Here is a 15,342-nt window from a genome sequence, read left to right as displayed (position 1 = left end):
CTCCCCCACAGTCCGCGTGGAAGGGGCTGCAAGTTACGAACTTTAACCAGTGGTCAATACAACCAAATGGTTATTACTATATGTAATAACCATTACATATAGTAATGGTTATTTGGAAGTGTACAGACGTTTTCAAGGGGATTTGTTGGTTGGGAAGGGGTCGAGAAGAGAAGGATATGTTCGCGGAACTTTCCCTGAAGGAATTTGTCATTGGGGAAGACAATTTCCATGAAGGGAGCGCAGGATTTTCTTGCATTATATAAAAAAAACAGCGAAGAAATAAGTATGAACAAGTTTTTTCAACTAAAAATAAGGAGCAGCATTAAAACTTAAAACGAACAGAAATTATTACGTATATGATGGGCTCACCTCCTCCTAATACCTTGCTCTTTACGCTAAAGTTTTTTTTAGTAATTTCAACTATTTATTCTATGGATTTTGTGATTCACGGGTCATTTTAAGAAATAGGGACAAAATTTAAGCTTTAATGTAAAGACAAGGTACTGACGAGGGACTGACCCCCTCATATACATAATAAAAACATGAAAATACAGAAGTTCGTTACGTAAGCTAATTTGTAAGTTATGGATATCTTTTACAAATAAAAACATTCGTAAAGAATTAAAAGTTCTAGTTGCCTTTTTAAGTAACCAAAAAATCGGAGGGAAACTAAGCTTCCTTCGTCGCTCTTTTTTCCCCAAAATCATTCCGTCAAAACTATGAGAAAGTCATTTAGCCAAAAAAATAAATATGCAAATTTCGTTTTAATTTTTCATCTGCTGAGACCCAAAATCAAAAAATATATTGATTCAAAAACGTTAAGAAATTGAATTAAATTTTTTTTTAAAGAAAGTAAGGAGCGACATTAAAACTTAAAACGAACAGAACATCGCATATGAAAGGAGCTGCTTCCTCATCAACGCCCCGCTCTTTAAGCTAAAGTTTTTTTTACTGTTTTAGAAAGTAAGTTAATAAAAAGAGTCAAACTTCAGTGTAAAGAGTGGGGCATTGATGAGGAAGCAGCCCATTTTATATACGAAGTAATTTCTGTTCGTTTTAAGAGTTAGTGTCGCTCCTTACTTTCCGTTAAAAAACTTGTTCTTTATTTTTAATCTACATTCAAAGCTAACCACTTTTCCTTAAAGTACTCTGAAGCTAAGTATAGGGCTTTGAAGATTGTCCTTACTATCCACAACTAGTGCTATATCATAGTGGTCAGGCCATATTTCGGTTGCACGAGCGTTCAATTAAATGGCGCTCAGTTGCATGGTGGTACGGTTGCACGAGAGTTCAGTTACATCACAGGGGTTCAATTGCACGATGGCTCACTTGCCGCCCCAAAAAATAAACAACAACAACAAAAACAAATCGTAATTACTTTAGAAGACATGTAATGGATCTTCCTCTGTCTTTAGGAGCACCAAATTTTAGATTTATGCTTGACCAGTTATATATCATTATTTTAGCTTCAAAATATTCTAATTGTTATTGGCAGACTTGAATTCTTATCCTTCATACTTGTTTCAACTGTAAAAAACGCACGACAACCGTTGTCTATCACACTTTCAAAATCTTTACTGTATTCACCATCTTTGCTAATAATGCTACATATGTAAGTCAATTTATCAAAATAGTCGATCTTATCGTTACCCAATGTTAATTCCTTATCTTCAATTATTCCCAGTATTGTTAACAGAAATTTTCAGGCCTCTTCTTAAACACTGACCTCTTAATACCTTCAAACAATAATTCATTTTGCTAAGATGTTCATCTATGACGCTCAAATCATCAGCACAATCTAAGCCTATGCCATGTTTTCTTGTTACATTCTTATGTTCCTTAGGACAAAGTCCCTAAAAATATCCGTATATGCAAGGAGAAAACCCAGCCCTGCTTATCTGCTTATTAAAAAAAAAACAATTGAAAATTCTCGCATAGGGCCCATGGTAATTTTCTAAGATTTCAAAAATAAGTCAAGAATGACATTCAAGAAAGTGGCAACCCAGAAAGATTGTTACCACGGAAAAAAAGTGTCCGACATTCCTAAGAAAGGTAAGATAATTTACTTAAATGAATATGTCAGGATTGAATTAGGGACCATAGGAGACTAAGCAAAAATAACTGACAACACTATTTGACAAAATATAACAAAATGACTGAGAAGATACCTATCTGGACAAAATAGATTTGATTTCAAAATTGTAAGTCAAAATTACAAACCTGTGAAGTAATGTAAAATTTCTTAAATTTGCTAAATTTTATTTGTGAATATTTGTTCAAGAAGTAATATTTTCAATTTACCCCTTGTTAAATCAAAAATAAAGTTTAAATTGCATAAACTAATATGATTTACCTACAGAGTGTGCCCCAAATATTTGAGAGCCCCAAGAGTGCCGACATATTTTTATTTTTTTTACTAAGGGCCAACCATTAATAGCAATGAATAGCTTGTCGTGTTCTTTGTCATTGATTATTCATATGAACCTTTGTTTAATTACCCATGCTTTTAAAAAAATAAATAGAAAAAAAGGTGCGATATTACGACCAGCTGATCTGAAAAGAAGGAAGAATAATTTCTTATTTTGAAGAATATTTTCTGACAATGATCTTTTAAAATGGAAAATCAATAAAATAAGCCTGCTTAACTTCCCACGGCTAAATCAATCATTCCAGTGTTTCTGTTTAAACATAGGGTTGATGGTCTGAGCAACCTAATGTCAAAGAATGTTATTTTAACTGTAAAAATGCAAATTTTTGGATTAGAATGCCATAAAATCATTATAAAAAGATGGATTTCGAGGCTAATAATTGAAAAAATATACATGGTAAAAGAGGTACCTCAGGTCTTGTCTTTTCAGCATAACAAACTAAAGAATTTGTTCTACTATTATTTATGATTTAATTACATATCAGCAGAGGCACAGCTATAAAAAAAAAACTTTATTGCTCCGCTTTGGAAAATAGAAAAAGTACTGCTAACGTTTCCTGGCTAAAAATTTTTTGTGGCAAAATTTGAAGGGTTTGCTGAACATCTGTCTTATACTTATATAGATTAGGCTACTAAACGAACTCCTAGAATCTATGCGATTCAGGATTTATCTAACTGTTCTCAAACTCAAGCCACCAGTCCTAGGAGTTGGGAATTTCTTCAGAAGAAAATAAATACTGAAAACGTAACTGTCGTATAATTTGCGACTAACTAAAAAAGTGGACAGTCGCCAAGTTGTTATTATAGTAGGAACTGAAGAAAGTAAAACAACTAAGGTCACTTCTCAAAGATAAATATTAACTATATTTCAAAATGTGTATTTACCTGTTTTAGTGTAGCACTCTCTACATGAAGTGAATTCGACTTGGATAGTCGAAATTTTGCCATTTCCGCCTCAAGTAGTTCCAATTTCGATTTAATCATTAACATTTTGTCTTCATTTCCTTTTTCGACTCTTTCCAATTTTTCAACTAGATTGGCATTAATGCCAAGTATCTCTGACATTTTCGTTATATTAATATTATGCATCTTTGACCTTTGGTCTCCAGTTTCTTTTTCGACTCTTTCCAATCTTTTAACTAGATTAGTATTAATATCATGCATCTTTGACATTTTGTCTTCAGTTTCTTTTTCGACTCTTTCCAATGTTTTAACTAGATTAGTATTAATATTATGCATCTTTGACATTTTGTCTTCATTTCCTTTTTCGACTCTTTCCAATTTTTCAACTAGATTAGCATTAATGCCGTGTATCTTTGACATTTCGTATTCATTTACTTTTTTGACTCTTTCCAATTCTTTAACTAGATGAGCATTAATATTATGCATCTTTGATGTTTTGTCTTCATTTCCTTTTTCGACTCTTTCCAATTTTTCAACTAGATTAGCATTAATGCCAAGTATCTTTGACATTTCGTCTTCATTTGCTTTTTTGACTCTTTCCAATTCTTTACTTAGATTAGCATTAATATTATGCATCTTTGACAATTTGTGTTCAGTTTCTTTTTCGACTCTTTCCAATCTTTTAACTAGATTAGAATTAATATTATGCACCTTTGACATTTTGTCTTCGGTTTCTTTTTTGACTCTTTCCAATTTTTCAACTAGATTAGCATGAATACTAAGTATCTTTGACATTTTTTCTTCATTTGCCTTTTCGACCTTTTCCAATTTTTGAACTAGATTAGCATTAATACCAAGCATCTTAGACATTTTGTTTTTATTTTCTTTTTCGACTCTTTCCAATTTTTGAACTAGCATTAATTCCAATTCCAATCCAAGTATCTTTGATATTTTGTCTTCATTTGCTTTTTCAATTCTTTCCAATGTCTCTTTCATCTCGAGCCTCAGACTTTGCGCACAATTATGGTTTGCAAGCTCACCAAAGCTTATTGTAACTCCACATCCAGAGCTACAACTAACAAGTCTCTTAGGATTGAAGCTACATTCCAAAAGATGGGTCTCGAGTTCTTTCAGTGCTACAGTGGCAGGGCATCCGTGTATTTGGTTGTTGCAAGTCAAGGTTAGTCTATGAAAAAAAAATGTATATATATATGTATATATATATATATATATATATATATATATATATATATATATATATATATATATATATATATATATATATATATATATATATGTAAATCAAAATGTGCTGTTCGTCTGTCCGTTACACGTTTTACAATAAAAAAAAGGAACAAAAATAAAGAAGAAAAAGAAAACTAAAAAAAGAAGAAAAGAAAAACTAAAAAACCTATAATAAAGTTAAACACCTAAGAAAATAAAATAAAAAAACACAAGAATAAAAAAAAACAAAAAAACAGAGGATTACAAGAATTCAAAAACCTTAAAAAAGAAAACGAAACTTTGAAGCTTAGTAGATATCATTTTTAGACGAAAATAAACATTAAAATTACAGTAAAATTGTAAACTGATGAGCTTTCAGATACTAATATCACGATTCATCAAATATTCAGTTTTATTTATTAGCTCTTTCTAAATTTGTTCAACAAGAATATGGTTTCACTTAAAACAAGAGTTTGGATACTGTACCCTTCCTTAACTGTAAGATGCGCCATTTTCAATGAAAACGAATTATATTGCAAATATTTCCTTTTTAAGTTTATTCACTGTTAATAATAAAAATGAAATTGCAGTGAAACAAAATCTTGAACTGATTGAGTTATCAACAGATATATTGTCAGATATCAAATATTCAGCCGTCTGAGGCCAATATCCTATATACTTTTCTTAAAAGTATAAGCAATGTCTTTGTCTTTGTAAGAAATTAAATAAATAAAAAAAAAATTTTCAACGGAAAGTAAGAAGTGACATTAGAACTTAAAACGGGCGAGAGTTCGAGCGGGAAGGGCGCTTGGTCTTATTTCTAATTCTGTCCATTTCCCTGAATTTTATATCCATCGAGTTTTGCACTAGTATTGCTGATAAAAAGTCACGGACTGTCTCTTTAATATTCTCACTATCCTTAATAGGAATTCTGTGGATCAACAGATTTTTACGTTTTACGTACATTTCCGTATTCAAACACTGATCTTTAACCGCTATAATTGCATTTCTCAAGTCATAATTCTCTTGTGTCAGAGCTGAATTCTCTTTACGAAGATTTCCAATAATATGCTTTAAGTCATCCACATGCTCAACGAAATGCTTTTTTGTGACCGACATCATTAATTATGCATTAAAAATTCGCCTTGTAAATCAAATTAGTAAAATGACATTTCAAAGGGACTTAAGGCATGGGCCTCTTTTTTCATATAAAATTTAAAAATCTAAATCCCGTAACAAACAGCGCAAAAATTGTAATAGTAGTAGTAGTAGTAGTAGTAGTAGTAGTAGTAGTAGTAGTAGTAGTAGTAACAGTAGTAGTAGTAGTAGTAGTAGTAGTAGTAGTAGTAGTAGTAGTAATAGTCTTAGTAAGAGTAGCAGGGGTAGTAATAGTAGTTGTAGTAGTAGTGGTAGTAGTGTAGTAGTAGTAGTAGTTGTTGTATTAGTGGCAGTAGCAGCAGCAGTAGTAGTAGTAGTAGTAGTAGTAGTAGTAGTAGTAGTAGTAGTAGTAGTAGTAGCAGTAGTTTTAGCAGTACTATTACCGAGAAAACCTAATAAAAATTACCGTTTATGAATCACTGAGAACCAAAACTAACAAAAATTACAATGAAATTGATTCAAACCAAGAAATAACAATTACCAGAAATAATAGTGGGTGGGAGAACATCTTTTGTATTTCTGGCAACAGCTTTCAATTTTACCTCAGTGTATTCACTTATATAATATCAACAACACAAAAATGATATATCAAGCTTAAAATATAGGTAAATTTAGATTCTTATAAAAAGAGTTAACATATCCCAAAAAGCAACGAGACTTAGATGGAAATTACCTCACCAGAAAACGAAGCATAAAGGGGAATGGCAGAGGATTGTCTTGTGTGTGTGTATGACTACGAAGGTATGGAGGGGCAAGTGAATGCTCAAATATTCCATGATAGTATGTTAAATCTATATACGAGTGGGGATTTACTCCCCATTTTCCCTTTATTTTTGGGAATATCTTTTGTTAAAGTACCAAATAGGATTGAAGAGAAAGCCACACCTCGATATTTATTGCGAAAACCCTTGATTAAACAGTGAAAGCAATGTGTTAAAACAACATTGAACTCTATTAGACACTCGTATTTTCCGTTCTCCTTTCTCCCACCATAACCATCTAAAAGTTTAACCTCGGCAGGCCTAGCCATCCCACTGTAGTTAAATAATGACTACTCTAAAATCTCTAAGCCCTTTTGATCTGGGATAATCGAAAATAATCAGAGTCCGATAGCTCCACAGCCTAGAAGGCAAAGTTTCTGTTATAAATCGCAAGTGCAAATCCACAAAACTTAAAAATAATTCAGGGCAATAGACATGTCAGAGATCCATTGCATTGGATATTTATAAGGTCATATCTCATTAAAATAGGAAAACATTTTAAGAAAAAATCCCACTATTCAAAAATCTTTGCTGCAGTTTAAAAATAACAAGAATATATTACCCCGGTTTCGCTTTCGCTGTTAGGTGTCAAAATATTAACCCCTGTGATATAATCGCTTAATAACAGCTAAGTACTCGGTAGTAATTTCAAATACAGGCAAGTTTAAAAATATTTGTTATAGTCAACTAGAAATGTAGATTTGAAGATATGTGCAATAAAATTTTTATTTTTATGTTCCTAAGAGTCAGGCTTCGTAAATATAATTGATTATTGATTTGAAAGTGCTTATTTACAAAGGCTTATCTTGACTTCGCATATTCATTATAATTCAAAAGCTGAATGAACACTAATAAAGATCTCTCATTCAGAAGGACCTTTACACAATAATTATGTCATTAGAATACGTTTCTCTAGTTGTCTTTATCTGACCTTTAAGAAGCACGATCAGAATACGTGCTCATGTATGTATGCAAACTATATATCTCTTGTACTATGCTAATGTTTTTGTCAGTTGGGGTATGCAAATGAGGTTTAAGTTATATGCAATAGGGGTCAGGCTATAATCTTTAGATCTTTGTGTCCTATCTCTGGTGTCTAAGGCTCTACTACTTGTTGAGGGAATAGATTGCCAGGTGTTCAGTTGCCAGGAGCTTAGTTGCATGGAACCACGTAGTAGCAGTGAAGCTGATATCCAGTATGAATTAATACACTATCCTGGAAACACCTTATCTCACAATAATATATGTCCCATCTTTACAATTAAACAATTCTTAGAAGCAAAACGCAAGTACTCGATACAGAAAGTAACCATTGGAAAATTCGATTAGAATAGAAAACCACACAGGGAGAGCTAGAGACCCACTGACAAAAGGTTTGCTACCTTTATAAAAATTACTTTTACTACTGTTACAATCAAGGCTAAGTGTATGAAATCGACATTTTCAGGGAATATTAAAAAGGGAATTTGAAGTAAATCTAAACAAACCATCTGCATACAAGTTGTCAATTGAGCGTATCAGCGATATCCCCGAATCAACCTAGTATTAATGTTGAAAATTACGGTGTGGATGCGGGAGATATTGAACTAACAGAGACGTAATATTTGAATTCACATTTCACTATTTCTGCTGCTACTACACTGCTATTGCTGCTGCTTCTGTTACGATTGCTGTTACAACAACTGCTAGAAAGATACGAATTCTGTAAGTTCTATTACTACTGCTGTTACCTGTGGTACTGCTGCCGCAAAAGCTATTAAGGCAGAAATTTTAGAGAATGATGAAACAGTTTGTTCTATGCAGAGAGCTCCTTAAGAAGACTCTTTGGGGATTTTTTTTTTCAGGAAAACTTGATGGTATAGTCAGGAAAATTTGAAACTCGATAATGATTTTCGAAGTGTAAAAACTACCAAAAATAACAATCATTATATGATGAAATCCAAAGCGAACACAAATTACTATGAATAACAGAGTCAAACTCAGAACGAGCAGAAATCAAGATGAATGGGGCTGATAATACCAGTACGTTCTGATTATCCAAGCATAATTTGTTTTTTACTGATAATAAAATAAATAATAAGTAATTTTCACTTAATAACTCCAAAATCATTAAGATTTTCAGTAATAAATATTGTATTTGTACTTGAAACTGGTAACCAACATTTCTTTGCGTTTTTTCAATAATCTTGGTTACGATATGTGCTTTTTGATATTGTGAAAAACAGTAATATCAAAATAAAGATTTTTTTTTAGTAGACTACTAAACTTGTTCTAGTTTTCAAAAGGTGGGGGGAGGGGTCAGTCCTACTCATATTATTTGTTGCTAATTTTGAATAAGACTCGGTTATTTATCGTAGTTGTTGTTAATTTTTTGTTCAACTTGCGGCTAAAAAGCAAAATTTAGCTTAAGAAATCAAAAAATTGATGAAAAGCTTAAAGATTTGTCATCCCAAACTACAGCTAATATTCATGCTAATTTTCCAGTTGGAACGATGGTTTCTGAAATTTATGATGCAGTACACATTGAGTATCAGCCCAAATTTGAATTAATCAAAAAACACCTGAAAACCTGTATGCATATGATTGAATTATTACAAAACCGTCTAAATCAGCTTGAGCTGAAACTAGATGACATAGAGCCGGAAGGGAGAAATGATTCCCTGCTATTTAACGATGTCAAACAGATTTCTTCACAAAGTGTTGGTGATGCTATAAAACACGTATTGTTTGTAAAGATGGACCTAACTAATATTGCGGTTTCAGACATAGTTAGTGTTAAGCGATTTAGTGTTTTTTCAAATATTGCACAAAGACCAGATAAAGTTGCCCCTGTTCTCGTTCAGTTTGGATCAAAAGAAATGGTCCGTCATGTATTTAAAGCAAAGAAGTAGTTTATTGGCTCGGGATTGTTTGTTGCCATGAATCTTACTAATTGAAAGCGTGATCTTCTGAGCGCTTCAAGAGATAAGTTTGTAATTCGTTGTGTGTGGTGCGATCAAGGCCGTATTTTTGTGCGTGAAACCCATACTGCTCCGATTAGGTGGATCTGGTCTATTGATGACCTTATATATTATTTTTGATTTATGCGTTTTAAAATTGTTTTTCTTCCATTCTGCTTTATTTCTTTTGTATTATTATTTTTTAATGGTATTCTCTTTCGCATTTTTTAAACATATTTATGTTTAATTTATTATTTAGATTCATTTTCATCATTTTTTATCCCCATGATTTATCTGTCATTCCTGTTTACTCGTCTTCCTCTGTTTTTTTATGTGTGTTTTTTTTTCCTGTTAATGCTGAAGTTTTACTTTTCTTATGTGAAAAATAGTTACTTCTGATCAAGATCGTTATAGTCTTCAGGGTTATTTATCGAGAGGTATTGTTGGTGATGATGGTATAACAAGTGTTGAGCTAAAGCCTATGAGGGAATGTGATTATATTCGGCCATCATATAATCAATATATAAATGAAAGGAGTCTGCGACTATGTTTTTGTAACGTCCACGCAACTACAAGTTACCTAGATATTTTAGAATTAATCTATCAATTTTCTTCTTCTTTTGATATCATAGGGTTATGTGAAACATTTCTTAGCTCAAACCAATCAATCTCTCTGTATTAATTTTCAGGTTATGATCTTCGTATCAAGAAATAAGTATTGATGGGTCGTAATGGTGTTGGTTTCCTTGTAAAGAATGGGTTAAATTGTCAGAAAAGGGATGATCTTAGTATATGGAAGGAAGGTAAGGTTGAAGCTTTTTCAATTGAAATTGAATTTGGTGGGAAAAAGAATACAATTAGTATGGTGTAAAAGCCACCCATGCTCACTTGGATGATTCCGTGGGAGGAATGAGTCAGCTGATAATAAAAGTACCGTCTGGAGCAAGTCATATTGTTATGGGTGATTTTAAGTTTAACCAGTTGAATTTATCTAGTAATAATGTTGATTTTTTAAGTTTTCTGATATCGAATGATCTATACCCGCTTGTGAGTGTACCTACGAAAATAACTGGATTGAGTTCAACCTTAATAGATAACATTTTCTTTCGTTCTGCTGATTTGAAACTTCGTTATGCTGATGTTGTGACTTTTCCTGGTTATGACCATCGTCCTTTGGCTGGTGTTTTGAAGTGTCAGTTAGGTAGACCCAATAAAAAGAAAATAAAGAAAAGGTTGATGAAAAAACAGAGTCTTCAAAAGTTTGCGGAGGAAGTTAGTGTCGTCGATTGGACACCTTTATTTTCTGAAAAAGAATCAACTACGAGAGCACTTGATAATCTAATGACTATTATTTTACCTATTTATGATACTGCGTGTCCCATTAAGGTAATGAAAGTGAAGAAACAGGAAGCCCGAAAGCCATGGATAACAAGTGAAATAATGGAAGAGAGGAAGTGAAGGATTGAGCTTTATCAAGAATATCTAGATGATAAAAGTGATGCTTCGTTTCAATCGTTTAAAAAGCAACGTAATTTCGTGAACAAATCACGTCGCAAAGCTATGGCTGAATATTATGGTTTAAAGTTTTCAAATAGTTAAGGAAATATGAAAGAAACCTGGAAACTGATTAAAGAAGTGATTGGTGGGAATGCTGATAATGGGGGGGATGAAGTGCAACTTGAGCGCTACGCCCGTGAAGATAAGAGTGAAATTTTAAATAAGTTCGGAAGTTTTTTCTTCTATTATTGGTTGTGAAGTGCAAAATAGTGTAAAAAATAGATGTCAACAGGTTCAAGAGCATATCATATGTAATAATAGAGGTGACACTTTTGAATTAGTGTTTGATTCGTGTACACGTGATGAACTACTTAAAATAGTTAAATATCTTAAATCAAATTCTGCTGCAGTAGACGGTTTATTTCTTTGAGCGTTTAAAGCAATAATCCATTATATACTACCGTGACTGCTCTTCATCATTAATATGTCACTTGAAAAGGGCAGTTTTCCTGATCAGCTAAAAGTTGCTAAAGTGATACCACATCATAAAGGTGGCCCCAAAAAGGGAATTGAGAATTGGAGACCAATTTCTATTCTTCCATTGTTTTCTAAACTACTAGAAAAAGTGGTTCATAATCGTCTATATGGCTTCCTACAGGCTAATATTTTACTGAGTGAGATCCAATTTGAATTTTGCAAAGGGCACTCGACGACGAATGCTCTACAGCATCTCGTGGAATCGGTGAATAGTGTTATAGATAGAGGTGAAACACCATTGTCTATATTTATTGATATTCGTAAAGCATTCGATACAGTTGATTTTCAAACGTTACTAAGTCGATTGGAGTCGTTAGGTGTCGGAGGAAAGTGCCTGAAATGGTTTGAAAGCTATCTCACAGGAAGATCTCTTAAAGTAGTCTTGAGTGATGTGAGCTCAGCAGCATTTCGAGTGATGTGTGGAATACCACTAGGTTCAGTGTTGGGTCCGCTTTTTACCCTATCTATGTTGATCTAATGCGTTTTACCTGAAAGATGTGTGTCCTACCTCGTTTGCTGATGATATCATTTTAACTGTGTTTACCTAGTTTGTGGAGGAGCTGGTGAGACAAGCAAATCTTGCACTGGAAAGGCTAGAGGTTTTTACCTCATTAAGTCTACTTTGCGTAAATGTGCAAAAGACATTTTAATGACGTTCTGCAGAGTTGGTACACCGCTAGATGTGTATGCACTCGTAACTTTACGTGGTAAACCAATTCAGTAAGTTGATCATCTCCGCTATCTCGGTTTTTATCTGGATTACCACCTGTCATGGAGATGTCACAGTGACGCTATTTCATCAAAAATTGCCCGTGGGGCTGGCATACTTCGGTGTTTGCAGTACTTTCTCCCACAGAGGATACTTGTACCTATAAGTTATTTGTTGGTTTATCCATACATCTCCTACGGCTGCCTCCAATGGAGCAGAAACTTCTTATCCAACTATAGAAGAGTGCAAATTCTACAAAATAAAGCAGTTAGAAAAATAGGTACATATGTCCAGGATGTGCATGACACCTGTGTTTGCTTTACGTCGCTGAGGCTCCTTAATGTTGGTCAGATAAGAGAATACCAGGTGGCTGTATTTGTGTTTCAGTGTCTGAATGGCCTAGTTCTGGAACTTTTTCAGAGTTTTTACCAAACAAATAGTGATCTGCATAATTATGGAACAAGGCATAGTAGTGATATCGTTGTGGATTTACGTCAGGGTACCCAGTCTTCATTCTCAATGAAACACCTCGGTCCAAGTGTATGGAATGAGCTAGTACTGAGCATTAGGGCGGCAGAACACGTACCTCAGTTTAAAAAGAAATTAAAAGATTATTTTTGGGGGATAAATGTTTATAAATGTTGAATTTTACTATGGGTGGTAGGGTAATTAGGTGAAGAAGGGTTGGTTTGGGAGGTAAGGGTGGGAGGAGGGTAAGGTGGGGTTGGAAGGATTGAAAGGGGTGAGGGGGAGTTGTGTATTACAGAGTAAGAGAGATTGGATTTGTTCTTATAGGTAAGTAGATATGTAGATATCTGGACTTTCGAACCAATACAAACCCTCATAGGTTTTCTCCAGCGCGAAAGTGTTGTATTTTATTTATCTATTTGTGAATGTTGAAATAAAAAACTTGAACTTGAAAAAAAAATTGTTACGTTTTCAAGATTATTTGACTCTATTTCCACTAATTTCTGAGTTAATGGAGCTCTTTAAATTTCTTTGAAAAGCTAATGTTGTGGAAAAAGTTTTAAAATTAATCAAAGCATGAAACAAAATAAAAGTTATTCCAGCTCTTAGCAATAATTTTCTTAATTGAAATTTTCAGTTCCTTTTAAATTTATCTACGATCCAATCCATTAAAATCTAGGTTTTGTCAAATTGCTAAAAACTTCAGGTTTTATATCACAAATTAAACTGTTTCTTTATACTTCAAGCATCTCTAAAAAAAAATAAATAATAAAATAAAGCTCTGATTGATGGTATATGTCCATGGTTTTTGTTTTAAATTCAAATGAGCTCTCATATCCTACATAAAAGAAAAAACCAAATACCTCAAAAGTAAAGATCGCAAAATCCTTGACACAGGCTTCAAATTATTTACGGTTAATTTTTTTCGGTCAAGTGGACACGAATTATTTGTGTTCAACCACTGCATTATACAAAGTTTGCAAAAAGAATGTTCGCATTTCGGAGCCTGAAATATAAACACAACAATAAACTACCTAAAATTAATCATAGCATTATGAATAATATAAGTTTGTTTTCTTGGTTTAAAATTTTTACTACTCTTAAGAAAATTATGTTTATATATATGCAAAATAGATGATTTATCATAAGAAAATTTCACATTTTACCCTATCAATTTACACAACTAGCCCGAATAGAACCAAATTGCTATAATGTATTTACATGTTCCAGTGTAGGGCTCCTATGGGAAAACAAGGTTGAATAGTCCCAATGACTTGTCATCAGCTGTTGCATAGTTAAACATACAGTATCTAGTAAGTTTAATATAACACATTAAAAGCCATGAGCCCGAGGAAATTTATCTGATCTTCAAAACCAGGCAATCGTTGGCAATTGTATCAAACTAATAGTCCTAGAAGTAAGAGAACTCATGTGAAAAAAATTAGAGCACCATGTTCTAGTAATCGACTATTTTATGGGAACTAGCCATCCCCCAAACCACTTTTGTCCACAAGGATATTCGATTAAAGTTTTGAGATAGCAATTTTGGTTCAGCATTTTCAAAGGTCCAATAACTATGAATCTGGACATATCATTACACCTCACAACCATTTGGGAAAATACTTTAAGTTATGGAACTTGATCACTGTTTGAGTATAGAATTTTTATCAGGAGATATGCGGATATTTTCCAAGAAGAATTTTTTGTGTGGAGAGATTTTCCACGATAAGAACTTTTCATGGGGAAGAAAAGTTTGGAAACGACGGGAGAAGTTTTGTCGTTGGTTGTTCAGTTTTACATGCAGAGAGAACATTCCCTAGGATTTGTCAAGGGAATTGTGAGCATCGATCAAATTGTGTTATTTTCACTTCGGGGGAAGGTGGATTATCTGCAGAAGTAGTTTTTTGTCAGGGGACTTTTCAACAGATGAACTTAAGATTTATTGAAGAATTTCGCAGAGAAAATCTTCTCTGGAGATGATGAGATTCCCTATATCACTTGCAGCACGATGAGAAGTTAAACAAACAACAGATTTTTTTAAATTAAAGCGAAGAAAATTTTTAACTAAGAACTGTTCGAAGAGAATTTTATCGTGGGGATGAATTTTAAGTGGGATACTATTAACACAGTAGAAAGTTGTCAAGGGTAATAGAGAAATATACCATGGAGGAGGAAGGTGTATTTTCCAGTATGATTTGAAAAACGATCAAAGAGTAAAGTAAAGCAGTTGTGAAATAGCATTCATTTAGGCGGCATCTTAAACCGGCATAAATATCACAAAGATTCGACAAAAAAGGATCAGATAACAAGATTTACAGGTGGTGGAATGCATTAAAATAGAATCAAGATAAATTGGGATAATTTTGGCGGGATTTGTCTTGTCAAAAGGATTGGTGTGAAGCGGGTGTTTTTTTTTTTAGAAAGAAACAGGCGAAGGCCGGCACAACTATAAATAACAAAGGCTGTAACAAGGTAATATCTTTCTAATTTGCTTCCTATTTTGCATGTGAAATAGCTATTTGAATTGGTCAAGTAATGGCTTAGCCTATTGCAAATTTTCTCCAAGTGAGTAATTAACGGAGTTTTATGAGGTAGGCTACAGTGCATTTTTCTTGGAGTCAATTACTATTTTGTATAATGGGAGAAAAAAGGAGGAAGGACAAATCTGACAAGTCTTTTCTTACATCCAGTCCTATGGAAGAAATCTTACTGAAATTG

At 33.2% G+C, this 15,342-nt stretch overlaps 2 protein-coding genes across 3 annotated transcripts in view; both read right to left on the bottom strand.

The window, feature by feature from the left end:
- Positions 1 to 15,342, bottom strand: part of LOC136037674 (methionine synthase reductase-like) — a gene marked incomplete at its 3' end in the record, with an annotated part of 463,030 nt that overhangs the window by 309,530 nt on the left and 138,158 nt on the right.
- The window catches only part of LOC136037669 (myosin-6-like), a 44,511-nt gene continuing 32,443 nt past the window's right edge, over positions 3,275 to 15,342 (bottom strand). For both annotated transcript variants that reach the window (XM_065720398.1, XM_065720397.1), the window contains exons 3-4: positions 13,488 to 13,630; positions 3,275 to 4,517 (exon numbers count right to left, since the gene is read on the bottom strand). In XM_065720398.1, the coding sequence (XP_065576470.1) occupies positions 3,290 to 4,517; positions 13,488 to 13,630 (1,371 nt within the window). In that variant the 3' untranslated portion in view covers positions 3,275 to 3,289. The remainder of the gene's footprint in view (positions 4,518 to 13,487; positions 13,631 to 15,342) is intronic.

Source organism: Artemia franciscana, chromosome 17 (genome assembly GCF_032884065.1).
Source record: "Artemia franciscana chromosome 17, ASM3288406v1, whole genome shotgun sequence".
Taxonomy (NCBI): domain Eukaryota; kingdom Metazoa; phylum Arthropoda; class Branchiopoda; order Anostraca; family Artemiidae; genus Artemia; species Artemia franciscana.
The sequence above is the reverse complement of the archived record's forward strand: the minus strand, read 5'-3'. Positions and strand labels throughout refer to the sequence as shown.